The 15,471-nt window shown below is 39.2% G+C and overlaps 1 protein-coding gene across 1 annotated transcript in view; it reads left to right on the top strand.

The window, feature by feature from the left end:
• Positions 1-15,471, top strand: part of CEP95 (centrosomal protein 95) — a 79,540-nt gene that overhangs the window by 10,662 nt on the left and 53,407 nt on the right. The window contains 5 exon segments of the mRNA XM_037809732.1: positions 9,042-9,173; positions 9,925-10,118; positions 11,905-12,017; positions 12,181-12,310; positions 13,117-13,270. Coding sequence (XP_037665660.1) covers positions 9,042-9,173; positions 9,925-10,118; positions 11,905-12,017; positions 12,181-12,310; positions 13,117-13,270 — 723 coding nt within the window.

Below are 15,471 nucleotides of genomic sequence, written 5' to 3'. Positions count from 1 at the left end.
GATGGCTCCACTTTTTTTATGGTTTCAACTACCAAATCCTTTAGGCCACATTCCCAGCAGTCTACTGCTTGTATACAGTAGACATGAGTATCTTTTGAGCCCTTTTTTTTTTTTTTTTAACATTTTTTTATTGTCAAATATAGCATATATGCAGAAAAATGATAACTTCCAAAGTACAGTTTAACAAGTAGTTATAGAGCAAATTTCAAAGTGTGGTATGAGTCACAGTTTTGCAATTTCAGTTGTTTCCTTCTAGCTGATATAATATACCAGAGACTAAAAAGAAACATCCATATAATATTTCAGCAGTCACCATCATTTGCAAGATCCTATCTTCTCTGTTACATCTCTTCCCTCTCCTTTGATCATTTTTTCAATCTTCATTGATATTTGGGCAGTGACCATTCTGATTTCTTCAGGTTGAAAAGGGGAGTTGACATTATGGGGTAGGGGGATGCAACTCTTTGATGTTCTTCTAGAGACTGGTACCTCTGGGTTTCAGGGCTTATCTGCCTTAGGAACAACCTGAAAGTTTTAAATTTCTGAAAAATAAACTTAGTGAGTGAAACTTTTATATAGAGTCTCAGATATAGCCCTGAGTATTTAGAGTTTTCAGGAATACTGTTGGTTGGGGCTTGGCATAATGTAACAACTTACAATATCTAGCTGAAGCTTGCATCAGAGTAACCTTTTAATAGCCTGTTGACTCTATTTGAAATCTCTTAGCCACTGAAACCTTATTTTGTTACATTTCTTTTCCCCTTTTTGGTCAGGAGGACAGTGTTTATCCCATGATGCCAGGGCCAGGCTCATCCCTGGGAGTCATGTTCCACTTTGTCGGGGAGACATACACCCCTGGAATTCATGTCCAATGTAGAGGGGGAGGATAATGAGTTTATTTGCTGAGTTGGCTGAGAGAAAGAGGCCACATATGAGCAACAAAAGAGGTTCTCTGGAAGGGACTCTCAGGCATAATTATAGTTAGGCTTAGTTTCCCCATTAGAGAAATAAGTTCCATAAGAACAAGCCTCATGATTGGGGGCTTGGCTTATTAAATTGAAGGTCCCTGATGCTTGAGAGAGTATCAGGAATTTCCCAGGTGGGGAAGCTTAAAAATTCCATATTTTTTTCTACAGTCCCTGAAGCAACTTTGCAAATACTTTTTATTATCTGCACGACATATTCTGGAATATATCAGGGTATTACATTTTGCTATACAGAATTACAAGATCTCATTCCCTATTCTAGGCTCCATATGTTTAGATTGTTTAAATGAACTGGCTTCACAGGTTAAGTTAGATTGTGGGCTGCAGAAAATTTAGATTTTGGATTAAATAAACATCTTTTCCTTTGGTCTGAGCCTAGTTTGGAGCCTCCCATCTTGCCCTCCTCTAGTTATCTCACTCCTCTCTTGATCACCATGGTTGCCACATCCTTCTCTGTCATTATATTGTTTTCTCTGCTGGGATGCTCTTCCTTCCTTTCTGTTCCTGGCAGATGCATCCTCCAGTGCCTAGCCTTCCCCACCTGCATAAGACTGTTTCTACAGTGTGGCCTTCTCTCCTTATTTCTGTGTTACCATTTGTTCTAGTTTGCTAATGCTGCTGGAATACAAAACACCAGAGATGGATTGGCTTTTATAAAAGGGGGTTTATTTGGTTACACAGTTACAGTCTCAAGGCCATAAAGCATCCAAGGTAACACATCAGTAATTGGATACCTTTACTGGAGGATGGCCAATGGTGTTCAGAAAACCTCTGTTAGCTGGGAAGGCACGTGGCTGGTGTCTGCTCTAAAGTTCTGGTTTCAAAATGGCTTTCTCCCAGGATGTTCCTCTCTATGCTGCAGATCCTCAAAAATGTCACTCTTAGTTGCTCTTGGGGCATTTGTCCTCTCTTAGCTTCTCTGGAGCAAATCTGCTTTCAATAGCTGTCTTCGAGCTGTCTCTCATCTGCAGCTACTCTCTCTTCTCAGCTCCTGTGCATTCTTCAAAGTGTCCCTCTTGGCTGTAGCTCTTCTTCAAAACGTCATTCTTAGCTGCACTGAGTTCCTTCTGTTTGTCAGCTCATTTATATGGCTCCAGTGATTTAATTAAGACCCACCCTGAATGGGTGAGGTAACACCTCCATGGAAATTATCCAATCAGAGTCATCACCCACATTTGGGTGGGGCGCATCTCCATGGAAACAGTCAAAGGATTCCAGTCCAATCAGTAGCAAAACGTCTGCCCCACAACATTGCATCAGAGAATATAGCTTTTTCTGGGGGACATAATATATTCAAACTGGCACATTGCACCCCCTGGACCCCAGAAAAACATTCTTTCCAAATACAAAATACATTCATCCCATCACAATATCACAAAAACTTGAATCATTTTAGTAATAATAGGTAATTACAGGATCCCATTAGAATCAATTACAGGCGTGATTGGTCCTAAGGCATAATTCCCCTCTAGCTGTGGATCTGTGAAACTTTGAACAAGTTATGTGCTTCCAGTATACAAAGGAGGGACATTCATAGGATAAACATTCCCATTGCCATAAGGAGAAACAGTAAGGGAAGCAGGGTTTAAGGGACCAAAACAGTTCCTAAAACTGGCAGGGCAAACTCCATTAGAGTTCAAAGTCTGAGAGTCATTAACAGAACAACGTTTCATCCTTGGGGCTTGAGAGAGCGGGCGTCTAACCTGTCCTACTAGCCTTTGCGGCAGCCTTTTCCTCTCCAAATGCTGGGGTGAGTGTTCCAACATATCCACACATTGGGGAGACTGCCTTCTCGGCCCCACCCTCCTCAAACATCAGAGCAGTGCCCGGATTCCCTTCCATCTCCGCGGCACATGCTCAGCCCCTTCAGAACAGTGTGGTGGCAGCCAGGCTCTCTCCAGTTCCCTGGGAATGTGCTCCACCCTCTTTGGGGCTTGGGGTGGCAGAACATTTCCTGAGCATCGAGGTGGAAGGCCCGCCCTCGACCTCCGGGGCAAACTCACCCTTTCTGTGCATGTGGGCAACTCTGCTCTCCGTCTTGACTCTAAGCCTCAACCTCCATGGCTCTGTCTTTGAAGAAATTTTTCCTTCTAAGCCTCAACCTCCATGGCTCTGTCTTTGAAGAAATTTTTCCTCCAATTTGTTCCTCGTCTGTCCCCTTCAGTCCAGACTGGCAGCGGCTCCATCTATAAAGATCTCGCAAAAATTCCATTGGCTTCGCATGAAGCACACGGGTCAAAGCCATCAGACAATAGGACTTTGCACAAATCCTTTCTGCTTAACTCCTTCTCCAATCTTGGCTTGTTCTGAAATGGCCATCGGGTTCCATGTTTGGTTAAATCCTCACGTTGGGCTATAGCTTCTGGGATTCCACCCCCTGGAAGCCCGTAATTTTATAAGCCATCAGCTTCTGGTTTCTTTGAACCCAAGAGTTCAGTTCTAAGTTTATCTTCCTGTGCTCGCATTTTACTGTAAGCTGCAAGGAGAAGCCAGGGTACATCCTTCACACATAGCCTGGAGATCTCCTCAGCTAAATATTCCAGGTTGTCACTTTCAAATTCTTCCTTCCATCTGATACCAGGACTCATTTTTGCCAAATTCTCTGCTACTTTTTTTTTTTTTTTTTTTTTTTCCCAGTGGAAAAATGTCAATTTCTTTAATTATTCTTGTTGTATTTCCCTTAGCAACAGAGATGTTCTCTTATGCATTCACTGGAACATTACCACAATCTTTAAATTAACCTGGTCGTAGTACAGGTATGTCACCGAGGGACCTGGTCCACACCTCAACAATTCCCCAGTCATGACGCAGAGACCAAGCAAAATGTTAATACTGATAATAATTATCGAAATACAGAAAGGAAAAAAACAAAACAGAGTGTCCAGTCTCATATCAAACATTGCATTTTTTTCAGCTATATTTATTCTCTTTCACATGAATATACATCAATTATTTCCTTCTGCTGTACGAATTAGAAGACTGCTGAACCATCTTTAAAAAACATTCCCCAAATTCTGTTTTATTCAGAGATTTTTCTTGCTGAAACTGACTTTATGAGCTTTAGGCGAGATAGGCCGATAATTATTTTGCCCACACTGTGGTTAGTTTTTTTTTTTTTTTTTTTTTTTTTAGGTTCTATTCACTTTTTTTTTTTTTTTTTCATTTTTATTGAGATTGTTCAGATACCATACAATTATCCAAAGATCCAAAGTGTACAATCACTTGCCCCTGGGCACCCTCATACAGCTGTGCATCCATCACACTTAATTTTTGTTCAATTTTTAGAAACTTTTCATTACTCCAGACAAGAAATAAAGTGAAAGATGAAAAAAGAAAAAAAGAAAATCCTCCCCTATCCCTAACCAACCCCCCTCAATTGTTGACTCCTAGTATTGATATAGTACGTTTGTTACTGTTTATGAAAAAATGTTGAAATACTACTAACTGTAGTATATAGTTTGTAATAGGTATATAGTTCTTTCCTATATGCCCCTCTATTATTAACTTCTAATTGTATTGTCATACATTTGTTCTGGTTCATGAAGTGATTTCCAGTATTTGTACAGTTGATCATGGACATTACCCACCATAAAGAATCAGACAATACCACCAATGTCAAGTGTCTAACATGCCTCTCCTATCCCCCCCTCTTATCTGCATTTACCTTAGTATATCACCTTTGTTACATTAAAGGAAGCATAATACAATGATTCTATTAGTTACAGTCTCTAGTTTATGCTGATTGCATCCCTCCCCCAATGCCTCCCCATTTTTAACACCTTGCAAGGTTGACATTTGCTTGCTCTCCCTCGTAAAAGAACATATTTGTACATTTTATCACAATTGTTGAATACTCTTGATTTCACCAAGTTACACAGTCCCAGTCATTATCTTTCCTCCTTTCTTGTGGTGTGTCACATGCTCCCCATCTTCCTCTCTCAACCGTATTCATAGTTACCTTTGTTCAGTGTACTTCCATTGTTGTGCTACCATCTCCCAAAATTGTGTTCCAAACCACACACTCCTGTCTTCTATCACCCTGTAGTGCTCCCTTTAGTATTTCCTGTAGGGCAGGTATCTTGTTCACAAAGTCTCTCATTGTCTGTTTGTCAGAAAATATTTTGAGCTCTCCCTCATATTTGAAGGACAGCTTTGCTGGATACAGGATTCTTGGTTGGTGGTTTTTCTCTTTCAGTATCTTAAACATATCACACCACTTCCTTCTTGCCTCCATGGTTTCTACTGAGAGATCCGCACATAGTCTTATTAAGCTTCCTTTGTATGTAATGGATTGCTTTTCTCTTGCTGCTTTCAGGATTCTCTCTTTGTCTTTGACATTTGATAATCTGATTATTAAGTGTCTTGGCGTAGGCCTATTCATATCTCTTCTGTTTGGAGTACGCTGCGCTTCTTGGATCTGTAATTTTATGTCTTTCTTAAAAGATGGGAAATTTTCATGAATTATTTCCTCTATTATTGCTTCTGCCCCCTTTCCCCTCTCTTCTCCTTCTGGGACACCAGTGATACGTACATTATTGTACTTTGTTTCATCTTTGAGTTCCCGGAGACGTTGCTCATATTTTTTCATTCTTTTCTCCATCTGCTCCTTTGTGTGTAGGCTTTCAGGTGTTTTGTTCTCCAGTTCCTGAGTGTTTTCTTCTGCCTCTTGAGATCTGTTGTTGTATGTTTCCATTGTGTCTTTCATCTCTTGTGTTGTGCCTTTCATTTCCATAGATTCTACCAGTAGGTTTTTTGAACTTTTGATTTCTGCCGTATACAGGTCCAGTGCTTCCTTTACAGCCTCTATCTCTTTTGCAATATCTTCTCTAAACTTTTTGAATTGATTTAGCATTAGTTGTTCAAATTCCTGTATCTCAGTTGAAGTGTACGTTTGTTCCTTTGACTGGGCCATAACTTTGTTTTTCTTAGTGTAGGTTGTAATTTTCTGTTGTCTAGGCATGGTTTCCTTGTTTATCCAAATCAGGTTTTCCCAGACCAGAACAGAGGGAAGAAATATTCAGTATCTGGTTTCCCTGCGGGTGTGTCTTAGAAAATTGCTCCACCCTTTGATGCCTCGGGTCACTGTGCTTTTCTGCCCAGCAGGTGACGCCTGTTAGCCTATAATTCTTGACTGGTGTGAGGAGGTATGGCCGTGTTCCCCCAGGCTCTGGGGTCTGGTTCTGAATGGAAAGGGCCCCACCCCTTTCCTCCTAGAGAAGACAGAGCCCCCAGGTGGAGGTCATTAGCATTTCAGTGGTCTCACTCTCTGCTTGTGGTGTCTCCGCCCTTCCCCGAGTCACAGCCCTGGAAACTTAAAATGACTGGGGCTTTCTCCACTGAGCCGAAAAAGAAACAGATAGTCCCCTTCAGACCCAGTCAAGGCGACCCTCCGGCTCTCCAAGGTCAGTCGTCACCCAAAGCCTCTGTTTTTTGGGGCTGCGTACCTGTATTGAGCAGTTCACACTCGCTACTTAAAACCCCAGTTGGAGCTCAGCTGAGCTGTATTCGCTTGCTGGGAGAGAGCTTCTCTCTGGCACCACGCGGCTCTGCAGCTCGGGCTATGGGGGAGGGGGTCTCACGACTTGGTTCCACAGGTTTTACTTACAGATTTTATGCTGTGTTCTCGGGCATTCCTCCCAATTCAGGTTGGTGTATGATGAGTGGATGGTCTCGTTTGTCCCCCCGCAGTTATTCTGGATTATTTACTAGCTGTTTCTGGTTTTTTGTAGTTGTTCCAGGGGGACTGCTTAGCTTCCACTCCTATCTATGCCGCCATCTTGCCTCCCCCTGCCAATTCTCTGCTACTTTAAAACACAGATCGCCTTTCTTCCAGTTCGCAAAACACGTTCATTATTTCTATTCAAGGCCTCGTCAGAAGTATCTTTAGAGTCCATATTTCTAGAAACAGTCTCTTCAAAGCAGTTTAGGCCTTTTCTGTCAAGCTCCTCACAGTTCTTCCAGAATCTTCCCCTTATCCATTTAAAAAGCCAGCCATTCCAACATGTTTGGTATTTGCAAACTCAGCAGCACTGCACTTCTCTGGTACCAAAATCTGTTCTAGTTTGCTGCCAGAATGCAAAACACCAGAGATGGATTGGCTTTTATAAAAGGGGTTTTATTTGGTTACACAGTTACAGTCTTAAGGCCATAAAGTTTCCAGGGTAACACATCAACAATCGGGTACCTTCACTGGAGGATGGCGAATGGTATCCAGATAACCTCTGTTAGCTGGGAAGGCATATGGCTGGCGTCGGCTCCAAGTTCTGGTTTCAAATTGGCTTTCTCCCAGGATGTTCCTCTCTAGGCTTCAGCTCCTCAAAAATGTCACTCTTAGTTGCTCTTGGGGCGTTTGTCCTCTCTCAGCTTCTCTGGAGCAAATCTGCTTTCAATGGCTGTCTTCAAACTGTCTCTCATCTGCAGCTACTCTCTCTTCTTAGCTCCTGTGCATTCTTCAAAGTGTCCCTCTTGGCTGTAGCACCTCTTCAAAATGTCACTCTCAGCTGCACTGAGTTCCTTCTGTTTGTCAGCTCATTTATATGGCTCTAGTGATTTAATTTAGACCCATCCTGAATGGGTGAGGTAACACCTCCATGGAAATTATCCAATCAGAGTCATCACCGACCGTTGGGTGGGGCACATCTCCATGGAAACACTCAAAGGATTCCAATCCAGTCAGCACCAAAACATCTGCCCCACAAGATTGCATCAAAGAATATGGCTTTTTCTGGGAAACATAGTACATTCAAACTGGCACACCATTCATACATTGCATACATTGCATGGTAACTTATAGTTTGTCTCTTTTGCAAACCATGAATTCCAGGGATAGTAGCTACATCATACTCATTCAGTAAATATTTTTCAGGTTCCTTCACTGTGCCAGGCACTATGCTAGGCAGTAGTAATGCAGAGGGTGAACAAAATGGACACAGATCCCTGCCTTCGTGTAGCTTACATTCTACATGTGGAGGCAGCCAATCAAAATATTAAATAAATAAAATATATAGTGAAATTATTCTTATTCATCTTTAGTATTCCAAAACTTAACAAAATATCAGTCCCATAATAAGTATTTTTTTGAATGGAAGGACAAAAATTCTAGAGTTGAATTAAGTACATTAAATTGGGAATCAGGTGGCCTGTGTTCTTATGCAGATACTGCTACTGGCTATGTGACTTTGGACAAGGCCCTGTTTTTTTTTTCTGTATCCCAGTTTCTTCAAGTGTGAAATTAAGACAATTGTACTACATCATCTCTAAAATCCTAATTCCAAGGAATAGACACTACCTTCAAAGGAATTATGTTCAAAGAACCAAAATCTAGAAGATCAGACAGTAAACCAAAAATGTAAGTTTGCCTTCAAGATAGGCAAAGTAATGGAGTGAACAGAGTCAAGTGTAGGTAATACAAGATGATTGACAGGATGGAAGGGATGGTGATTTTAGAAAGGGTGTTCTTTGCTATCTGTAAAAAATCAATTATTTGTTTTCAAATTATAAATTGTCTGACAAGAGACAAGAGTTTATAATAATGTGATTAAGGCAAAGGAGAAAAGGTTGAGAGAAGAACCAGGTTAAGGTGTTTTTTGTTTGGTGGGCTTATGGTAGCTTCCTTTTATATTAGCATTTAAGAATTGCATTAACTCTCTCATCCACATTCACAGGCATCTAACTGAAGTCTCAATTCCTGGACTTAGAAATCTTTGTTTGTGGTACCAGCCAAGACCCCTAGCATACCCAGGGAGGTACTCACACAACAATCAGCATTTCTATAACTCTGGAACCTGTTTTTTCCTAAAGCAAAGTAATGAAACATTGTATAAAACATCACTTTTAAGTTGTGTAAATGATTCTGGGCTACAGAACTGCATCTTGCTATCTGATAATAATTAAAAGTAATTGGTATTTTGAGCAATCTGACCCACATATTTTTATAATTACACCAGTCCTGAGGTTTTTATCCCCCGAGTATAAAACTCTTGGCTTCTAGAATAATATTCAGCAAACTACTGTGACAGTTTTTAAAAATTTTATCTTTAATATTTTCTTTTCTAGGTGCCCAAAGTTCTAATGAAATGCAGTCTAAAAAAGCCTCAACCTCTCCAACTTATAAATCACATGAAGAAGTGTTGAACCCTCTCTCATCTAGTTTTTTGTCTAGAAGTAAGACAACCTTTGGTGAAGACAGTGAGTAATAATGTGTTATTTATTGGTTCTTGAGACTACTGCTGTGAGTTGGGGACAGTAGTTCCTGGGACAATTGCTTATTGTTGTTAGTCTCTTTAGTTTTGCTGCTCTATCCTTTGTGATTCTCTTTGGTCTTAGAAGACCTAATTTTTAAATGTTTGCTATTAATTATTAGGTCTGATTCTGCTTGAAATGACCTTTGGTTGCATATTTTTGCATCTCCTATTTTATTATCTAAATTCTTTCAAACAAAGACAAGTTTTTGTTGTTGTTTGGGATGATAAGAGTCTCTAATACATTAGTCTATCATTTGGTAGTATCCAAAATATTAGTGAATGACAAAATGTAGTAACTTGAAAAGTATTCCTGTTTCTTATTATTGCTGACATTTTCATATAGTATTACAAAAAATTATTGTTAATGGCTAATGTGGAAAAACAATAATTTACATAGCCATTCTTCAAGCCATTTTGGTTGCTTCAATTTTCCTTATTTTTAATTACTTTTCAGGGAATGGTTTATGTTAACAACATTAAATTTTATGTTCTTCCTGATTTAATTAGATCCCTACTTGTTTACTGAGTGTGAGTTCCTGGTTTAATTGTTTTTTTGTATGCTTTTTTTTTAAAAACCAAGTTTAAAATTTCCATCTAAGAAGTGTGTGTGAACATGTTTATTTGGGTATGTGTATATTAAATGATTTATTTCTTAAAAGTTTCATCATAATGTCCACTTTACTTTGTTCCATTAGTGGAAATTCCTTGTGCAAGTATGATTCCAAGTGCCAGGAAGCTAGGGGAGCCTATCCAATCAGCTATTCCTTTGCATCCACCCTACCACCCTTCACAAACTCGAGCACCCTGCCCCATAGGGAAAGAATACTGGCATTCAAGTCACTGTTCCCCTGCCATGAATTCTCCTGGAGAGCACACAGCATTTTCTGTGGTATGTGGAAAAGTTTGCTTCCAATTGAATAAAGAGGTTTGGTATTATATATGTTTACCTGATCAAATTTGATCAAAATCAAATCTATATATTTACAAAGGTCTGTTCTGATAGTAGTCAAGGGTATTCCACTAATAAAAGTTTTGTACTTAAAATTCACCTCTGCCTACACATGCATGTTCTTGTTCTGGGAAGACAGAGACAAGATAAATGTATAAAATTTTGTGCCAGGCATGGTTCTGGGTACTATACAGGTATTAAATAATTTACTCCTCCCACCAACTCTGGGGTAGGTGCTTGTTGTCTTAGTGTCCTAGGGCTGCCATAGCAAAGTGCTACAAACTTGGCAGCTTAAAACTACAGAAATTCATTCTCCCTCCCTTCCCTGCTTCTGGTGGTTTACCGGAAATCCTTGGCATTCTTTGCCTTGTGGCTGAAGTACTTCTGTTGTCAAGACTTGAACATATCTTTTTTGAGGCACAATTCAACCCGTAGCAGTACTAGTTTTTTTTCTTGGGCAAGCTGATATAGAGAGGTTATGTATCTTGTCCGAGGTCACATAGCTGTTGTAGAGCCAAGATTTGAACTTGGGTACTTCGGCTTCAGAACCCATTTGTGTGTTCTTAAATAAATAATTTGCAAATTTATAAATATAAGAGAGTATGGAAAAGAAAATAAGAACCATCCATCCATATTCCCATTATTCAGCATTAACCACTGTTTATATCTTGGCCTGTTTGTCTCCACTCTTTTCTCCTTTGAAAAAAAGGAGAAATCCTTTTTATGCAGTCATCCTGTCCCTATTTTCCTTGAAAGAAGAACAGGCAGGTTTGTACAGAAGGTGAATATGTAAATAATTATACATTTTTGTTATTAAAAATATTCAGTCAATGCAGAAAAAGTATAGAGATTAAATAAGCACCATTAGCAAGAGGTGACCATCATTCTAAACATTCCATGCATCTATTCAGATAGGAGGGTGGATAGATAAAAAGAGAGATGAAAATGGGATCATAGGATAATGGTTACCTTGGGGGGTGGTTGAGGGAATGGTGGGAGGGCTTTTGAGTTAACCTGGGTGACAATTAAATGGGAGTACTTATTTTGATTAATTCATTGAGCTGCACACTTCTCTAAACTTCAATAAAATTTATTTATGGGATCATATTATTGTTGTTACTTACTAAAAAGTATTTAATTTTACTTCAGTAGGGAAAAAAAATACTGAAGTGAAATGGAAGGGATCTTTAAACATCAAATAAATGTTTCTTCACCACAAGAAATATTTTCCAAAGGATCCCATCTAAGGTTAGGAAAATAAATTATTAAAAAGGTTAAGATTTTATTTTCATATTTTAGATGGTTTCTTTGTTTTAACGGCTTTAATTTTAGACAGTCTCTTTTGACTCCTTCATAGGAAAGATAACAACATGCATACTTTCCACCGATTTGGTCATTTTATCATTATCCAGGTATAGCTGTAATCTCTGAATTTTCATGTTGGAGAATACCTACCTTTGTGTTTGTATGGTATCTCGACTTACTACAGTATTCCAGAGCCATATTATTTTTCTCAGTGCAAGTTTGTAGATATTGTTCCATTCCTTTGGCAATTGGTATTGATGAGTTATTTTGACAAGTGCAGTAAGCAAACAAACATGGAGAGTAAAGAGACCTCGCTTTGTGCCATGAGCCACCTCCTACCCCTCATCCCCCCGGAAAAAGTTTTTATTTTTATGTGTCTTCTCTGTGTTTTTTTCCGATCAACTCTTTTCTGTTTTAATAGGAACCAGATGATAGAATTCTCTTAACTTCCAAGCTGCCTAAAGATAGTGAACAGGAAATTTGCCCAGCTCAGGTCCAAGGCCCAAGGATAAGGAGGCTTTCCAAAGAAAAACGGTAACGTTATAGCAGACTTCAATGCTTACATACTGTTTGCAAAGAGATTTGCACCCCAAATTTAGCTCTGAAAACCAGTATGAAATATTTTTTAAAGCAGTTATTTTGAATTAAGTAATATACACTTGGGTACTTAAATGTTACATGGCCACTTGCATTACAGATCTGGAAACAGATCAGCAGAATCATCCTGGGATTCATCTTTTCCCCAGAGGCTAAGAAAGAGGTTAACGGAACAAGAATTACATGCAGTATCAGAGAAACTCTCTCAACGGCTCTCTGAACTAGATTGGGTTAGTCTCATTTTTATTGGATTTGATATTGCCATGGGATGGTTAAGTATTTATGTGAACTCCCAATTGAAGGTGTAAGCTAAGCTTAAGGTATTGGAAAATGAGTTGTGTCTTAGTTACTCTGAAAATGTTCTGTAAATCAGGTAGGACATAGCATGAACAATGATGCCTTTCATGATACAACCAAATTTGGTACAGATTTATCAAATTTTATTGAATTCTGATGAAAACTAAATTAATGCATATGATTACATTAAACAGTTTATTCTTAGATACATCTGTGTAGTTTCTCCTTGCCACTAAAGACAAATCTGGTATATAATTAGGTAGACGGATCAGTGATTCTCACAGAATAAAATATTTCAGCAAATAAATGAATCAGATCCCTAGGTAACTTACTCTAAAGTTTACTGAAATTGAATTATCAGGACAGGTAGACACCCTTTAAAAATTAAACATGGCTGATGGGCAACACCTGGTGATAAACCAGTTTTGGTCCAGGAGAGATAGCTTATCAGATTAGACATAACATACTAACCAAGTATATTTGCTCCCATGTTTGCCCTATATAAGCAGCTCCTTTTTATCCCCACACTGGAGCTCCTTTCTATTTTCTGAATGAGATGCTGCCCGATTCATCAATCGCTCAATAGTCCTGAGATCCTAAATTGCAAAACAAAAACATGTACAAGTATCTGAAAACTTGTTATTAGCACCTACTTATCAGAGAAAGCTTTTTATCTATTCCTACCAACTTACATTATGGTGAAATCAATGAAATATGTTGAAAATAATTTTCTTAATAGATGTTAAAAAGTGCCTTGGGTGATCGAATTAAAGAAAAGACTTACTTTGAAAAAGAGGGTGCTGGAAATGAAGAGGTGGAATGTGGAAATGATGAGGCACTGTCTCAGCATAGTGACAGCATCATGGAATGTGGACCAAAGAAGCTAAGAACAGGTACTTGACCCAGAGAGGTTCTCAAATGAGGACATCCACTTGAACTACGTAGGCTATTTCCTGTAGTTGTGGTGATTGTTTTTTCATTTTTTTTTTATTAGAAAAGTTACAGTTTTACAGAAAAATCATGCAGAATGTATAGAGTTCCCATATACTCCATGACTGTACACATACACTGTTCCCTATTATTAACGCTTTGTATTAATGTGATGATTTGTTACAATTGATGAAACAATATTATAATTACACTATTAAACCATATGTTCTGGTTTGCTAAAGCTGCCAAAATGCAATATATCAGAAATGGATTGGCTTTTACAATGGAGGTTTATTAGTTCACAAATTTACAGTTCTAAGGCCATGAAAATGTCCGAATTAAGGCATCACTAGAATGATACCTTCTCTGAAGAAAGGCTGATGGTATCTGGGGTTCCTCTGTCACATGGGAAGGCACATAGCCGGGAAAGCTGGTCCTCTTCCAGGTTTAGCTTCTGGTTTCCATGGCTTTCTCCAAAGTGTCTATGGACTTCTGTCTTAGCTTCTCTTAGGGGCAAACTCTAGATTACATAATTTAGCTTCTCTCAAAAATGTCTCTCAACTTCTCTGAGCTCTCTATCTCTATAAGCTCTCTCAGAGGACTCCAGTAAAGGATTAGGACCCACCTCAAATGGCAGGAACACATCTCCATGGAAATAATCTAATCAAAAGGTCCCACCCACAATAGATCCAGCCCCCACAAGATTGGATTAAAAGTTCTGGGGTACATAATAGATTCAAACCAGCTCACTATACTAAATAGTTAACAATAGGGTTCACTTTTTGTGTTGCACAGGTCTATGATTTTAAAAAATTTTTATGCTAGTAGCATATATATAACCTAAAAATTTCCCATTTTAACTACTTGCGAATATACAGTTGATTGGCATTCATTACTATGATGGTTAGGTTCATGTGTCATCTTGGCCAGGTGATGGTACCCAGGTGTCTGGTCAAGCAAACACTGGCCTAACCATTGCTGTGAGGACTTTGTGGCTGGCTAATAAACCAACAGGCTGGTTTGTTAAATCATCAGTCAATTGGCTGCAGCTGTGATTGATGATGTCAACAAAGGGCAAGTCTTCCACAATGAGAGAATGCAGTCAGCTGGATTTAATCCAATCAGTTGAAGACTTGGAAGAGAGACAGATAGAGGACCTTCACTTCTTCCACTAACCAGCGAAGCCCTGAGGAGTTCGTCGAAGTCGTCAGTTCGTTTCCTGAGGAGTTCATCGAACATCTTCATTGGAGTTGCTAGTTTGCTGCCTGCCCTACAGAATTTGGACTTATGCATACCCACAGTTGCATGAGACACTTTTATAAATCTTATATTTATAGATATCTCTTATTGATTCTGCTTCCCTAGAGAACCCTAACTAATACAACTTGGTACCAGGAGTGGTTCTTGAGAAACAGAATCTTAAAATGGGCTTTTACAATTTGTCTTCTACTCTGATTAGATTCAAAGGCACTAATGAATCCATTTCCAATAATCAGGGTGGCACTGACAGTCCATGGCATGAGTTGGCAATGGAGATATGCAAAATAGCACAGTTTGATTCTCCTAATCATACTCTTGTATGAAATAAGGCTGTGGGTGACAGTGTTTTCAACACCTTCACAGAGTTTTGCAGAATTAAGAGATAGAATTATTGGCTGGCTGCTCTTAGATACATTGGATAAAGTTGTAAGAGAAAGGGATGAGCTAAAGGCTTCAAATTTAAAACTTAAGTGCCACATGACAGATGTAAAGGTTTCTATGTATGCCCTGAAAGACAATCTTATTTCCTGTGGCCACAGACTTGAGATTTCTGAAAACCAGGCACAGACTCTCATTGTGCGAGTAGCAGATTTACAACGTGAACTAAAATCTCAACCTCTCAGGGTGTCTGCTGTTAAAGTAAAGGCATTGATTAGAAAAGAATGGGATCCTGAAACTTGGGATGGGAACATATGGATTGATAATAATGGCAGTGAGGACACTGGAAACCTGGATTCTGCTGAGTCATTGTTAGATTTATCTGTAGTAGGCATCCTCAGGAAACAGCCCCCCCCCCCCACTTCCAGTCTGCCCTAAGGAGCCTGCTATGCAACCTCTACCTAAAGAAATTAACCCTTCAGTGCCTGCTAATCCTGTAATCACCTCCCCTGAGGAAGCAGCCCTC

The sequence above is a fragment of the Choloepus didactylus genome, chromosome 18 (genome assembly GCF_015220235.1).
Source record: "Choloepus didactylus isolate mChoDid1 chromosome 18, mChoDid1.pri, whole genome shotgun sequence".
NCBI lineage: Eukaryota > Metazoa > Chordata > Mammalia > Pilosa > Megalonychidae > Choloepus > Choloepus didactylus.
The sequence above is the reverse complement of the archived record's forward strand: the minus strand, read 5'-3'. Positions and strand labels throughout refer to the sequence as shown.